The sequence below is a fragment of the Jaculus jaculus genome, chromosome X (assembly GCF_020740685.1).
Source record: "Jaculus jaculus isolate mJacJac1 chromosome X, mJacJac1.mat.Y.cur, whole genome shotgun sequence".
Taxonomy (NCBI): Eukaryota; Metazoa; Chordata; class Mammalia; order Rodentia; family Dipodidae; genus Jaculus; species Jaculus jaculus.
The window spans coordinates 63,366,220-63,382,614 of NC_059125.1; the positions used below are offsets into that span (position 1 = coordinate 63,366,220).

At 40.6% G+C, this 16,395-nt stretch overlaps 1 protein-coding gene across 1 annotated transcript in view; it reads left to right on the top strand.

Annotated features, from left to right (window-relative positions):
• Taf1 (TATA-box binding protein associated factor 1) overlaps window positions 1-16,128 on the top strand; it is a 108,288-nt gene extending 92,160 nt beyond the window's left edge. Inside the window, 4 exon segments of the mRNA XM_012949308.2 lie at window positions 2,764-2,889; window positions 4,632-4,788; window positions 10,652-10,829; window positions 15,122-16,128. Coding sequence (XP_012804762.2) covers window positions 2,764-2,889; window positions 4,632-4,788; window positions 10,652-10,829; window positions 15,122-15,344 — 684 coding nt within the window. The 3' untranslated portion in view covers window positions 15,345-16,128.
• The last annotated feature ends 267 nt before the right edge of the window (window positions 16,129-16,395 follow it).

Below are 16,395 nucleotides of genomic sequence, written 5' to 3' on the forward strand. Positions count from 1 at the left end.
AGTCAAGACCTTAAGCCCCCAAATTATCGTCCTTTTCTTCCCTACTCCCCAACTACCTTATATGTCTCAGGAAAACTTGTTATCTATTCTCCTTCCTTAGTAACTGTTAGTTGGTACACTTAGATGATTTCCTATGAAGAATAGGATATAGCTGGGCGTGGTGGTGCACGCCTTTAATCCCAGCACTCAGGAGGCAGAGGTCGGAGGATTGCCATGAGTTCGAGGCCACCCTGAGACTCCATAGTGAATTCCAGGTCAGCCTGGGCTAGAGTAAGACCCTACCTCAAGGGAAAAAAAAACGAATAGGATATTGATAGTGCTCTTTCATTTTTAAAAATTTTTATTTATTTACTTGAGAAAGGGGGGGGAGAGGGCATGCCAGCTGCAGCTGCTGCAAACAAACTCCAGATGCATGCACCACCTTGTGCACCTGGCTTATGTGGGTCCTAGGAAATTAAACTTTGGTCCTTTGGCTTTGCAGGCAAGTGCCTTAGCTGCTCTCCAGCCCTCTTGAATTTTTTCAAATTCACCCTCTCATCATTCCCTTAATTCATGCATACATATTTTAAGGTAACCCGAGTGATTGCCTCTTTACCAAAGGAAGATTTACATGACTGTCTTTACCCATTGCTACATAAAACCCAAATTATTAGAAAATATTTACATAAATTTAGTCTGCTATAATACAATTTTGATTGTATGGAAGAAGAATGGCAGCAGTTGTCTCAATTTCAACTTCTAAATGGTGGTGGTCAATAATGTATATAATAATAATGTATCTTCACTTGAATATTTCTACCTAGCTTACATTACATCATATTTTCAGCTTAATACTTCAAAGCTATTCATTTTTCAGTTTCCTGGAGTCTTCCTTATTTCCACATTATATTTTAAGATTTTGCAGAAATTTCCTTATTTTCCTTTCTTTCATTCCATACTGATTTATTAGCTCTGTAATGTTTTGAATTCCATTTTGTCTCTTTCGCAAAAACCACTTTTTTTTTTTTTTTCGAGGTAGGGTCTCACTGTAGCCCAGGCTGACCTGGAATTCACTATGGAGTCTCAGGGTGGCCTCGAACTCAAGGCAATCCTCCTACCTCTGCCTCCCGAGTGCTAAGATTAAAGGCGTGCGCCACCATGCCCAGCTTAAAAACCACTTCTTAATCAATCTTGCACAAGTTTTTTAAAAACACAAAGTGGCACTTAATGTAGGTATTCATTTGTTTGCTTAAGACAGGGTCTGACTATGTAGCCCATGCTGGCCTCAAGTTTATGATCATCCTGCCCGAGCCTCCCAAATTCTGGGATTATAGGCTTCTACTGCCATCCCTTGCTCATTTGTAGGTTTTCTGTTGGTAAAAGTATCATGATCATTAAAGAAAATGAAAAGATACAAATAGAGATAAATCACTTCTTATCAATTCAATTACTCAGAAAGATGATCAACCACAATATTTTGGTGTACTATTTCCTATTTGTGGGTTATATGTGTGCTGTATGTATTTGTAGATAGCACTGTTTTATTGTGTATGTTGTGTGAAAGAGAGTATGCATGTGCCATGGCTCACACATGTAGATCTAAGGACAACCTCAGGGTGTTGGTCCTCTCTTTCCACTTCACTTAAAAGGATCATCCTTATTTTTGGCCACTATGTATGCACCAGTCTTGCTGGCCCACAAGCTTCCAGATTCTCCTGGTTCTGCCTGCCATTGCTCTAGGCATGTTGGGATTACAGACATCTGCACCACTATGCATCCAGCTATATGTGGGTGCTAGGACTTTGGACAATGGGCTTGCAAGCAAGCACCTTTAACTGCTGAGCCATCCCCCCCCAGATCTGTCTTACTTTTTATGTCATGTTATATTATTATTATTTTGTTGTTTATTTGTTGTTTGTTTTTGTTTTTCAAGGTAGGGTCTCACTCTAGCCCAGACTCACTTGGAATTCACTACGTAGTCTCAGGGTGGCCTTGAACTCACAGCAATCCCCCTACCTTGGCCGGGATTAAAGGCATGTGCCACCACATCTGGCTATGTTATCAATGTTTTATCTAGTCCCTCCTATCACTGAATAGTCCATTTTCTAAATCCCTACTTTTTTTTCAGGGGAGATAAGAGGGAAGGGATGTATAGTTTATTGAGTATACTGTTGGCTACCCATACCTCTTAATTTTCACAACAGCCCTGTGGAATAGACATTATCATTTATATTTTACAGTTAACTAAACCAGGGGTTAAACAAGCATTTTTAGCAAGTGGTAGAACCAAGACTCAAACCCAGGGAAGTTTACTACAAAGCCCATGGCTTTTCACAATCCATTTTGCTTTGTAGTCTGGCAAGCTCATGAACTGTCAATCCATTCCATGCTTGCTTCATGCTCTTACTCAAATTTAAATTCCTTTAACCTGTTTCCTCTAAATAAGTAAAAGTAGCACTAATATGAAGCCTTGAGCCTAAAAATAGTAAGACAAAGTTTAGAACAACGTAGGTAATTGACCAGAGATGCGCTGTTAAATCATAAAAGTGTTCCTCTGTGTTTCTTCTTTAGTTATGAAGCACATGTACTAGATACCTATCTGCTAGAATAGAAAATATTTGTAAAATTCCCCCAAAAAGTCCATAAAGCTATGCCAAATTATGTTTTCTCTTTATGTAGATTGTTCTGCATGACCTTTTTCTTCAGTAAATGCTATAAAGAGGAGTTCTTTGTATTTCTATGCCTTCCCTTAGTAGAAGTTAAATTGCATGTTTTATGCCACAGCCTCCTGATTTGTATGATACCAACACATCTCTCAGTATGTCTCGAGATGCCTCAGTATTTCAAGATGAGAGCAATATGTCTGTCCTGGATATTCCCACTGCTACTCCAGAAAAGCAGGTAACACAGGTAAGATATTCTTTTTCTCTGTGTGAGGTAGAGTGGTGTTCTTGAAGGATGAGTAGAGGAATGGACGTGAAAAATGATATATATCAAGGGTAACTGGGTCTCTTGGCCCAGAGAATCCAAGTTCGATGTCGGATTGTCAGGTCCCATAACTAGCTTTAGCATTGTCTTCTGCCTGTCCTCATGGGCAGAATCAAGCACAGCAGAAGTTCAGGAAATGTGTAAGTATATAAGGCATCTGAGCAACCTAACGGTTAACTAGGAAGAAAATTATATTCAGACAGAGTACAAAATAATTGGCCTGCTAAATTTTGCGTATTACAAACCAAGTTAAATTTTTTTTTTTTTTGGTTTTTCGAGGTAGGGTCTCACTCTGGTCCAGGCTGAGCTGGAAGTAACTCTGTAGTCTCAGGGTGGCCTTGAACTCACGGTGATCCTCCTACCTCTGCCTCCCGAGTGCTGGGATTAAAGGCGTGCGCCACCACGCCCGGCTCAAGTTAAAATTTTATATAGAACTAAATTTTAAATAAATTGCCTTTGCCTGAGGTATCAAAAGGTACTTCTAGCCTAAGCTAGAATCCTATAGATATTTTCAAAGTTCCACAGAGATTGTGAAAACCTAGGATTTTTCTATCTCAAAGGTTCCAACAAAAGTTATAAACCAGGGCTGGAGATATGGCTTGGTGGTTTTAAGCACTTGCCTATGTAGCTTAAGGACCCTGGCTTGAGGCTCGATTCCCCAGGACCCACATTAGCCAGATACACAAGGGGCCGTACCCGTCTGGAGTTCGTTTGCAGTGGCTGGAAGCCCTGGTGCGCCCATTCTCTCTCTGTCTCTCTGCCTCTTTCTCTCTCTGTCTGTTGCTCTCAAATAAATAAATAAAAATAAGCATAAATTTAAAAAAGTTATAAACCAAAGTCTGAATAAGAAAGGAAACATCTTACTGGGTGTGGTGGCATACACCTTTAATCCCAGAACTTAGGAGGTGGACGTAGGAGGATCACCATGAGTTTGAAACCAGTCTGAAGACCACATAGTGAATTCTAGGTCAGCCTGGGCTATAGAGAGATCCTATGTTGAAAAAGCAACAACCACCACCAAAAAAAAAAGTCAAATAATAAAAAGATGCTCTAAAAAAATCAAAGAAAGGAAACATCTTGTGATAATGCAGTTAAGAGCAGAACAAGGACTTCCCTATTCTTTGATTTTCAAAGAATGACTGGAGGGAAATCTGCATATGCTTTGAGCTGTGTAAGCAGCCCCCACTAACAGTGGGGTTGGCTGGGATATCAAGGAGCAGCTGTCCTGGGTAAAGAACCCCTGGCTAACTCCTTCAAGCATGTCCCTTAGTGATGTGCTCTTTGTGTTCCTTACTTAGATGCGCCAGGGCCAAGTTAGGCTGGTTAAGGAAGACTCTGATGTAGATATTGAAGGATATGATGATGAGAATGGGAAAACCTAAGACTCCAGCCCAGTGAGTATGCTTACAGAAAGCTTATGGTTACATTATAACTTTTATTTGATAGGGAGCCTAACAGTACAGGGCAGGGCAAATCCTAAGAAGATATGAGAGGTTCTCTCTATAGTGAACCTCAGTCTGATTTTAATCGTTGGAATGAGATAAACAAATCTGTCCACAAAAATTATCTAACTTCTGTGAAGCAGCCAGTGGGGTGTGGGGATTGGAAGGTGTTCTGGTGTCTTACTTAACCAGTTGATGGGACTCCAACCTGGTCTCATTTAGGAAAGTGAAGACATAGATGGTGATATTCCAGATGAAGAGGAAGGAACTGTACAACAGCCTCAAGCCAGTGTCCTGTATGAGGATTTGCTTATGTCTGAAGGAGAGGATGATGATGAAGATGCAGGGAGTGATGAAGAAGGAGATAATCCTTTCTCTGGTAAGTCTTGTGTTTTTGCTTCTCCTCCTTTATAGCTCACTATTGTATATTCAAGACTGAATAGGAAATTCTCTGCTACTATAGAGTATTATCAAAAGCTACCTCTTTGTGCTAGAGAGATGATTTAGTAGTTAAACCTCTTGCCTGCAAAGTCTAAGAAACCAGGTTCAACTCCCCAGAACCCACAGAAGCCAGGCGCACAAGTTGACACCTACGCACAAGATGTCACATGTATCTGGGGTTCAGTTGCAGTGACTGGAGGCTCTGACATGCCAATTCTCTCTCTCATAGAAAAATTAAAAAAAAAAATCTGTCTGTAACTGATGTTTAGGAAAAAGCACTTTTCACTGTTTTAAACGGTCGAATACTGATTTGTGAGAGAGAATATTAACCTAAGCAGTCACTTAGCAAGTCATGTTGAGACTTGGGTTGAGGTTTTATATTCTGAGCACATGTTATATTCATGCAAAACAAAAATATGGAAGAACCTTCTAAAAGAACCAGTATTTTAACTTTATAATGTTGGGGACTTCAAAGTAGCAGCAAAGGATGCTAAAAATATGTTACTTTTATATTGGTCAAAATTTTTATGCTCTAATTTCTTAAAATTTTGTATTTTCAGTCCTGGAATTAGGAATATCTATATGGATATATACATAAATAAAAATGTAATTCTAAAATATTTAATAACTAAATTCATTTTCTGGAAAAAAAAAGCAAGAGTACTTACTTAACTCATGTTGGACGTGAGATAGATCTGGCTGTAATATTTGTCACCCCATTGATATACCTGATCTGGCTGTCTAAGCACATGATCCCTTCCTCTCTCACAGTTTTATGTGCATCCTTCCTGAAGCTGTGTGCTTGATTAAAGAGAATGACCTTCCTTGAGTGTACAAGTAGTTTGCCAGACATGATGGTACATGCCTTTAATCCCAGCACTTGGGAGGCAGAGGTAGGAGATTCACCGTGAGTTTGAGGCAAGCCTGAGACTACATAGTGAATTCCAGGTCAGTCTGGGCTAGAATAAGACCCTACCTTGGAAAAAATCAAAAAAGATGGCAATGGAGCTGGATGTGATGGTTCACTCCCAGTATTTGTGCAGCTGAGGTAGGAGGATTGCTGTGAGTTTGAGGCCAGCCTGAGACTACCAGTGCTTAAAAAAAAAAAAAAAAAAAAAAAAGACAGGCCACCCTGAGACTATGTAGCAAATTCCAGGTCAGCCTGTACTAGAGTGAGATCCTACCTCAAAAGGCAAAAATAAATAAATAAATAGGAAGAATAAGTGGTGGGAGATGATTATGATCATGATATATTATCTATATGCACAGTGGATGTCAATAAAAAGCTTTTTTGTTTATTTATTTATTTATTTTAGAGAGAAAGAGAAAGAATGGATGTGCCAGGGCCTTCAGCCACTGCAAACAAACTCTAGATGCGTGCACCACCTTGTGCATCTGGCTTATGTGAATCCTGGGGAATTGAACCAAGGTCCTTTGGTTTTGTAGGCAAGCCCCTTAACCACTAAGCCATCTCTCCAGCCCAACAAAAAAAAACTTAAGGGCTGGAGGGATGGCTTAGTGGTTAAGGCATTTACCTGCAAAGCCAAAGGACCCAGGTTCAATTTCCCAGAGTTCACGTAAGCCAGATGCACAAAGTGATGCATGCCCATTCTCTCTCTCTCTTTCTCTCCCTTCCTCTATCTCTCTAGTAAATAAATAAGTAAAATAAGTTTATTTTAAATTTTTTGTTTTATTTATTTATTTGAGAACGACAGACAGAGAGAATGGGTGCACCAGGGCCTCCGGCCACTGCAAACAAACTCCAGACACATGTGCCCCCTTGTGCATCTGGCTAATGTGGGTCCTGGGGAATCGAGCCTCGAACTGGTGTCCTTAGGCTTCACAGGCAAGCGTTTAACCGCTAAACCACCTCTCCAGCTCTATATATATATTTTTTCCTCTTTCTCTCAAATAAATAAATAAAAATATGTTTAATTTTTTTAAAAATAACAACTTCCATGATTTTAAACAATATCCCATGGTAATTCCCTCCCTCCCCCCACTTGCTCCTTTGAAACTCCACTCTCTATCATATCCTCTCCCCCTCTCACTCAGTCACTCTTTTATTTTGATGTCATCATCTTTCCTCCTATTTTGATGGTCTTGTGTAGGTAGTATCAGGCACTGTGAGGTCATGGAGATCTAGGCCATTTTGTGTCTGGAGGGAGCACATTGTAAGGAGTCCTGCCCTTCCTTTGGCTCTTACTTACATTCTTTCTGCCACCTCTTCCGCAATGGCCCCTGAGCCTGGAAAGGTGTGATAGAGATATTGTAGTGCTGAGCACTCCTCTGTCACTTCTTCTCAGCAGCATTATGCCAAGTCATCCCAAGGTCATTGCCATCTGAAAAAAGAAAGTTCTCTAATGAAAAAGTGAGAGTAGCATTAATATATGGGTATGAATATTAAGAGAAGTGCTTACTGGGCAGTTTAATGAGCATAGTGCATACATTTATCCTGACAGCAGCAGGCGTTACATTCCTAGGGCTCATGACTTGTCCCTGTTGTATTTATTTTTACCATCTTTTTTGTTTTGTTTTGTTTTGTAGTTCTGGTTTTATGTTTGCTCTTTTGTATTCAGTAGTATTTGAGTATGGTTTGTTTTTTTTTCTAGGTTCCTTATATGTGTATGTTTCTTTCTCTTTAGCATGTAGGATTCTTTCAAGTATTTTCTATAGAGCTGGTTTTGTCATCAAATATTCCTTTAGCCTGCTTTTGTTATATGTACTTATTTCTCCATCTATTTGAATAGAAAGCTTTGCAGGATAAAGTAACCTTGGTTGACAGTTGTTATCCTTCAAAACTTGGAGTACATCATTCTAAGCCCTTCAGGCTGCTAAAGTTTATGTTGAGTAATTGCTGTGATCCTGATGGGCTTGCCTTTGTAGGTAACTTGATTTTTTTTTTTTCTCTAACTGCTTTCAATATATTTTCTTTGGTTTGTATGTTCGGTAGTTTAATTATAATATGGCGAGGAGAGATTCTTTCCAGGGTTTGTCTGTTTGGTGTTCTAAGGGATTTCTTTATCTGCATTGACATCTCTTTGCCAATTTGGCGGAAGTTTTTTTCTATGATTTTGTTGAAAACGCCTACAATGCCTTAGGAATGAAATTCTTCTCCTTCTACTATACAATGAATTCTTATGTTTGATCTTTTCATAGTGTCCCGAATATCTTAAAATTCCCATTCATACTTTCCTATTAGTTTGTCTTTCTCTTTGTTGGACTATATTAGATCTGCCACCTGGTTGTCTAGTTTAGATATTCTGATCTCTCCTTCATCCATTCTACTGGTAAGATTTTCTACAGAGTTTTTTTTTTTAATTTCATTGACTGTGTTCTTTATTGCTAGTAATTCTGACTGTTTTTTTCTTTGTTATTTTTATTTCCTTATTTATGTCTTGTATTGACCTCCTTATTTCATTAAATCGGTTTCCTGTGTCGTCTTTGACACCTTTATTTCCTCTTTCATTCCTTTGATTTCCTCTTTAATTTCTTTGAATATGTTTATAATCACTCGTTTGGAATTTTTCTCAGGCATTTCCCCTAAATCATTCTCACTGGAGGTCATTTCTGATGCATTAATACTTTTTGGTGGGTTTATATTGCCTTGATTTTTTGTGTTTCTTGTGTTATAATGTACATATTTTTGCATCTTGGATTAATTTAATGCTTGGATTTTCTTTTTTTCTTTTTTTGTTTATTATTTATTTATTTGAGAGTGACAGACAGAAAGAGGGAGAGAGAGAGAGAGAGAGAATGGGTGCACCAGGGCTTCCAGCCACTGCAAATGAACTCCAGACACGTGCGTCCCCTTGTGCATCTGGCTAGCATGGGTCCTAAGGAATCGAGCCTTGAACCAGGGTCCTTAGGCTTCACAGGCAAATGCTTAACCGCTAGGCCATCTCTCCAGCCCCCTAATGCTTGGATTTTCTAATTAGCTGCTGTAGTATTAGATGTAGCCATCAATCCGATGTTGTATGTCTTCAGGGTAGGAGCTTAAGGTTCTAGATGTGGCTCTTAAGACTCTCAGAGTATCTACAAAAGTGACCCTAGAAGTTGGGTTTGCCTATTATGAGAGTATTCAAGTAGGCTGAGTGGAGCAAAATATAGGCATATTCTAAATTTTAAACAGTGTACACATTCAATGAAAAACAGCACAGAGTATTTATGCAGGAATAGATATTATAATAACCAGATTATCTAACAAAGTCACAGTCCCTTAGGGTATGTCTTGCCCCACACCCTTAACCCTGTCAACTAGGAGGCTAAGATTTCTGGTCTATTGAGGGTTCCAAGCCAGCTTGTGACCAGTGAATCCCTTCCTTAATGAACAGCAAAAGAGGAAACAAAGGCACTATAAATCAATAAGCAACAAATGACAAGCCCCAGATATAGCTCATTTAAGAATAGCAAATCTGGGCTGGAGAGATGGCTTAGCGGTTAAGCGCTTGCCTGTGAAGCCTAAGGACCCCGGTTCGAGGCTCGGTTCCCCAGGTCCCACATTAGGCAGATGCACAAGGGGGCGCACGCGTCTGGAGTTCGTTTGCAGAGGCTGGAAGCCCTGGCGCGCCCATTCTCTCTCTCTCCCTCTATCTATCTGTCTTTCTCTCTGTGTCTGTCACTCTCAAATAAATAAATTAAAAATTAAAAAAAATATATTTAAAAAAAATTAAAAAAAAAGAATAGCAAATCTGACCATCCATCAGATTTAACATATAACTTATGCTGACATGGAAGTTACAATTAGCACTTCCAATTCAAGCCTATATACCCGGCTTGGCGGGTTTTGACCTGGTGTAATCCCAGTTAGCTTTTGGGATTGTTTTTATCTCAGTAATGCTGCGCTCCTGCTTGGGTCCTTCTTTGCTGCACTGTGGGCTCAGATAGGCTGGTTGAGTCACTGGATCGCTGCTCTGATCACCTGTGCCGGGTTCTGGGTGGTGTGCAGTTGAGCTCCCTTCCCCAGGTCTCTAGTGCTTGTTGGTGCCTGCGCTGGTGGTGGGGGAGGGGAGGCTGTGGTTGGTTGCTCTAGGTCTCCCACTGGTCTGTGTGATCCTCTTCCTCCCTAGCCACTCCTCCATTCTTCCCTGCCATCCTCCCATCATGTATCTTGAGTTTGCAAGCAGGCTGGTGTGAGTGGAAAATCCCCCCACTTGGCTTTTCCCGCGCCTCAGGCTAAGCCTTGCAGCTGTGGCCCCACAGACCTGGTGCCTCCACTGGTGGAGCCGCTTCTGCCTGCTTCTGTGGGCTCTAGATGCTCTGGATCTCTCCTACTTCTCTCTTGCAGTTGATAATTTCTTATACACCTCACTTTTTAGTAGAATAGTGTATTTTGCTGGTTGTTTTTTATTTATTTATTTATTTGGCTTTTTCTCCTCTAGGCTGCTTTGGTGTGATTCCTACACCACCATCTTAACTGGAAATCTAAAAATATTTTTTAAATAAATTTTAAAAGAATTCTTTTACCCCCCCCCTTTTTTTTTTGTTTTTTGTTTTCAATGTAGGGTCTCACTCTAGCCCAGGCTGACCTGGAATTCACTATGGAGTCTCAAGGTGGCCTAGAACTCACAGCAATCCTCCTACCTCTGCCTCCCGAGTGCTGGGATTAAAGGCGTGTGCCACCACGCCCAGCACTTTTACCCCTTCTCTCTTGTCTTTTTCTCTATTGTTGTTGTTTTTTAGTAGTTCTTGGAATTGAACTGAGGGCCTCATATATTCTAGGTAAGCATTCTACCTACCAAGTGAGCTACATCTGTAGCCCATGCTTATCTCTTATTGAGCATCAATCTTTCTTTTTACAGCTATTCAGCTCAGTGAAAGTGGAAGTGACTCTGATGTGGGATCTGGTGGTATAAGACCCAAACAACCCCGTATGCTCCAAGAGAACACAAGGATGGGCATGGAAAATGAAGAAAGCATGATGTCCTATGAGGGCGACGGTGGGGAGACTTCCCATGGTTTGGAGGATAGTAACATCAGGTAATCAGCAGCAACATGCTACAAGGCGGTGGCATGATTGTGTAGCAAGGATGTCATAGGGCCCAGCTCTTATCCATCAAACTTTTCTTGAGTAACTACTAGGACTCAGGCATTGTGTTAGGCCCTAGTCATACCCAGACATATCCTGTCCTTGAGCTCTGTTAGTGGAAGAGGCTAACACAAATCATTACAAACACAGAATCATAAGTGCTTACGCATAAGTAAGTACAAAGTGCAAGGTATTAATGAGAAGGGAATATCTCTGGTTTAAGTAAGGGAAACTTTCACAAAGGAATATTTGAACTGGTCCTTAAAGGATGAATAGGAGTCTCCTAAGTAGATATTATGGCAGTAAGTAGGTAGGTCTTTACAGAAATGGTCAGAAGCCCAGAAATACAACATGAAGTTGGTTCCAGAGTGAAGCAAAGTGGTTCGAGAATTAACACTGTAGATATAATAAGAAATTACATTGCAGAGTACCTTAAATGCATGTTAAGATATTTGGATTTTGGCCTGTTAGGAATGCTTACTTTTAGATAAAGGAAGTTGTTAGGTATGGTGGCAATACTACTGTAATATCAGATACTGAGCAAGAATATCCCAAGTTCAAGGTCATCCCTGGGCTACATATCCACACCCTATCTTAAAAAAGAGGACACTGGGTATGGTGGCACATACCTTCAAACCCAGCACTTGGGGTCAAAGGTAAGAGGATCACTGTGAGTTCAAGGCCACCCTGAAACTACATAGTAAATTCCAGGTCAGCTTGGGCTAGTATGAGACCCTGCCTAAAAAAAACAAACAAAAAAAAAATATTGAGCCAGGCATGGTGGCGCATGCCTTTAATCCCAGCACTCAGGAGGCAGAGGTAGGAAGATCACTGTAAATTCGAGGCCACCCTGAGACTACATAGTAAGTTTCAGGTCAGCCTGGTCGAGAGTGAAGCCCTACCTTGAAAAACCAAAAATAAATAAATAAATACTTTTTAAAAAGGGAAGAGCCTGGAGAGATGGCTTAGCAGTTAAGGTTCTTGCCTGTGAAGCCTAAGGACCCGGGTTCAATTCCCAAGAACCCAGGTAAGCCGAATGCACAAGGTGACACATGCATCTGGAGCTCAAGTTAAATAAGTAAGAAATTATAAAAAGAATCAAGCATGGTTGTGCATACCTGTAATCCTAGCGTTTAGGAAGTGGAGGCAAAATCAGGAATTGAAGGTAATCCTCAGCTATATACTGGGCCTTTTTTTGACCCTGTGTCATAAAAAAGAAGTAACATCATATTTGTGATTGCTCTTAGAGCAGTATGGGTCACAAAAATCTGTCGAGAAGGAAAAATAGCCGGGTAAGGTGGTGCACACCTTTAATCCTAGCACTCGGGAGGCAGGGGTAGTGGATCACCATGAGTTTGAGGCCACCCTGAGACTACATAGAGAATTCCAGGTCAGCCTGAGCTAGAACAAGACCCTACCAAGAAAGAAAGAAAGAAAGAGAGAAAGAGAGAGAGAGAGAGAAAAGAAAGAAAGAAAGAGAGAGAGAGAGAGAAAAGAAAGAAAGAAAGAAAGAAAGAAAGAAAGAAAGAAAGAAAGAAAGAAAGAAAGAAAGAAAAGAAAAGAAAGAGGAAGGGAGAGGAGGGGAGGAAGGAAAGGAAGGAAGAAAGGAAAGAAGAAAAGAAAGAAAAGAAAAGAAAAACGGGGAGGGAGCAAATATTTAGATGGTAGACCAATTGAATTTGAGACATGAATCAGATAGATAAAGGAATGTCTGGGGAAAAATAAGTAATGGGTGTAGTAGAAAAGGACAGGAAAATTCATTTGGCTTTGGATATGTTGAATTTAATGTACATACAATGCATCTAGCCAGCAAGTTTATCTAGCAAATATTTGTCATAAGTACAAAAACAACTAACATGATGTAGTTCCTTCCTTTAAGGAATCCAGGCTAGTAGAAAATGTAAAGTTGATAGGCCATCATAATGTAACATGAAAGGTGTTGTGACAAACAGCTAGTTTTTTTCTGAAACTTGGAGAGGGATTGGGGGGGGGTGATTAAAACCAAGCTGAATATGAACAGCGATTACATAAATGAAGAAGTAAAAGGCAAGCCATGGTGGCGCACACCATGGCTTTTTCGAGGTAGGGTTTCACTCTAGCTTAGGCTGACCTGGAATTCACTATGGAGTCTCAGGCTGGCCTTGAATTCACAGCGATCCTCCTACCTCAGCCTCCCAAGTGCTGGGATTAAAGACAAGCACCACAATGCCTGGCCAAAACATCTTCATTAAGATGTTTGTGTAGGGCTGGAGAGATGACCTAGCAGTTAAGTTATTTGCCTGCGAAGCCGAAGGACCCAGGTTCAATTCCCCAGTACCTACATAAACAAGATGCAGAAGGTAGCAGGTGTGTCTGGAGTTCATTTCCAATGGCTAGAAGCCTTGGTGCACCCATTGTCATTTTCTCTCTCTCTCATTTTTAAAGATGTTTGTGGGCTGGAGGGATGGCTTAGTGGTTAAGGCATTTGTCTGCAATGCCAAAGGACCTAGGTTCGATTCCCCAGGACCCACATAAGCCAGATGCATAATGTGGTGCATGTGTCTGGAATTCATTTGCTGTGGGTGAAGGCCCTGACATACCCATCCTCCCTCTCTATCTGCCTCTTACTCTTTCCCTCTATCTCAAACACATAAAATAGATTATTGAGAGGAGGAGGGGATATGATGGGTAATGGAGCTGTGAAGGGGAAAGTGAGACAGGAGGGAAATATCATGGTTTATTGTCTATAATTATAGAAGTTGTCAATAATAAAAAAAATTAAAAAGCACACCTTTAATGGGAAGCAGAGGTAGGAGGATCTCTGTGAGTTTCAGGCCACGCTGAGACTACATAGTAAATTCCAGGTCAGCCTGGACTAGAGAAAGATCCTACCTCACCCCCCCAAAAAAAAAATCTAGAATAATATATATATATTTTTTAATCTGGGTGTGGTGGCTCTTGCCTATAATGAAGCCCTTGGGAGGCTGAGGCAGGAGGGTTATTGGGAATTTGAGACACAATGTAAGTTCCAGGTCAGCCTGGGACAGAGTAAGGCTGTACCTTAAAAAGAAAGGGGGGTGGTGGAGAGATGGTTTAGTGGTTAAGTGCTTGCCTGTGAAGCCTAAGGACCCGGTTTGAGGCTCGATTCCCCAGGACCCACGTTAGCCAGATGCACAAGGGGGCGCACACATCTAGAGTTCATTTGCAGTTGCTGGAGGCCCTGGCGTGCCCATTCTGTCCCTCCCTGCCCCCCCTCTCCCCCCCCCCCGCCTGTTGCTCTCAAGTAAATAAATAAAAATAAACAAAAATTTTTTTAAAAAAGCCCGGTTGTGGTGCCGTCCGCCTTTAATCCCAGCACTTGGGAGGCAGAGTTAGGAGGATCACCATAAGTTTGAGGCTACCCTGAGACTACATAGTGAATTCCAGCTCAGCCTGGGCTGCTAGAGACCCTACCTTGAAAAACCAAAAGAAAAAGAAAAGAAAATAGACGTTTGCTGGGGCTTGGTGGTGCACACTTTTAATCTCAGCATTTGGGAGTTAGAGGTAAGAGGATCATTGTGAATTTGAGGCCAGTCTGAGACTTCATAGTGAATTCTAGGTCAGCCTGGGTTAGAACCGGACCCTACCTCAAACAAAAAGGTGTTTGTATAAGAACTTTATCATAGCCCATTGTTTCTAATGGTGGAAAAGTTGGAGACAGTGTAAATATTCTAGTGAGAGACTATTATATTATAGCGAGTTAGCAGAATACCACTAATAAACTTTAAATATAAGCCAGGCATTACTCTGGCAGAAATATGAAGAATTCATTGAAGGAGAGCAAGACTAGAAGTGTGAAGACTTATTTCAGTAGTACAGGCCAGAGTTAACAAAGGACCAAGGCAGGCAGAGTAGAAATGGAAAGGAGATGACAAAGACAAGAAGTATTGAGGTTCTTCAGGATTATTGACTAAATTTGGATATACAAATGAGGGAAACTAAGTGGTAGATAAACAGTGAGTTTGAGTGTTTGTGTTTATGTTAGCTGCTAATGTGTATTGTTCAGGTGCAACAGTCTCTTTGTTTCTTACATATATGAAGTTGACAAGTTGATACTTTTAAATAGGAGCATTTTCTCTCAGGGACCTATAGAACAGTCCAGATCCAGTCATGTTCGTGTCCAAGGGAAGTAAAATGGTCTGATTTATTGGTGGCACTGAAAAATGGAATAGTCAGCCTAGGGTATGGTGTCTAAGCTTGAGAGATGACATGTTTCTCTTTTCAGTTATGGGAGCTATGAAGAGCCTGATCCCAAGTCGAACACCCAGGACACAAGCTTCAGCAGCATCGGTGGGTATGAGGTATCAGAGGAGGAAGAAGATGAGGAGGAGGAAGAGCAGCGCTCTGGGCCAAGTGTACTAAGCCAGGTCCACCTGTCAGAGGACGAAGAGGACAGTGAGGATTTCCACTCCATTGCTGGGGACAGTGATTTGGACTCTGATGAATGAGGCTTCCTTTGGGCCTCCTTGGTCAGCCATCTCTATTCTCCAGCCTAGGTGGTTTATCTTTTCCCAACTTGTTGAGATTTGTACAGTGTTTGATCATGAAGTCACCAAATTAACACTTAGTTTTTAATATGAAATAATAATTGCCTTTACTAATCTTCTTGGGATAGCAAGTTTTTCCACTAACCAAAAAGAATAAGCTCACTTTTCCCCAGTACTATTCTTTAATGCTATTTATTGGGAAAGGAGTAAAAACCATGAAACGACTAATAACTTTATGTCTTTCTAGTATATTAGGAATTTTCTAAACATAGCATCATTTCATTTTCTAATTTGCAGGCTGGAATAGATGAGAACCCCCCTGCTGGAACAGAGAATTAGGTTCAAGTTGGCTCTGTGCCATACTTTAAAAAACAAAAACTGTTGGACAAACTGCCTGCTAATATGTTTTTTATTTAGATATACAGTGCATTGCTGCTAAATGAATTAGAGGCAACTAACTATAAATCTTTGAAACAGCTTGTATGTTAGAAATTATATGTTGCCATGTCAATGTGCTTTGTGGCCTCCCTTCCCCCTGAAAAAGGAAATGCAGATGGTTAGTTCTTTAGGGCAACAACTGTGTCTTTTGTTTCTTTTCATACTTAGGATATGGTTCTGTGCAACGTAGATACTCTGAGAATGGTCTTAAAATCATGCAACTATCAACAGATATTTTACTGAGTATCTTCACCATGTTAAGAATTCTATCAGATCCCTGGGATGTAAAGGTAACAAATAATAAGACACATCACTTTTCCCCAAAGTTCTCACCATCAAGCTGAGGGATGAGGTAGAAAAATTCAAACCATATTAATCACTCATTACAGACCTATGAGATACATGCAACTAAGAAGCTAGTTGAAAAGTGTAAGGGAAAATAGAGGAGTGATTACCCCTTGAAAAAATATAGAAGGCTTCTAACGACATTTGTTAAGCTGATTATTGAATTAGTAGGAGCTTGCCAGCTTCAAAAGTCCAAGCTGAGTGTCTCATAAGAAGACCAAAATACAGA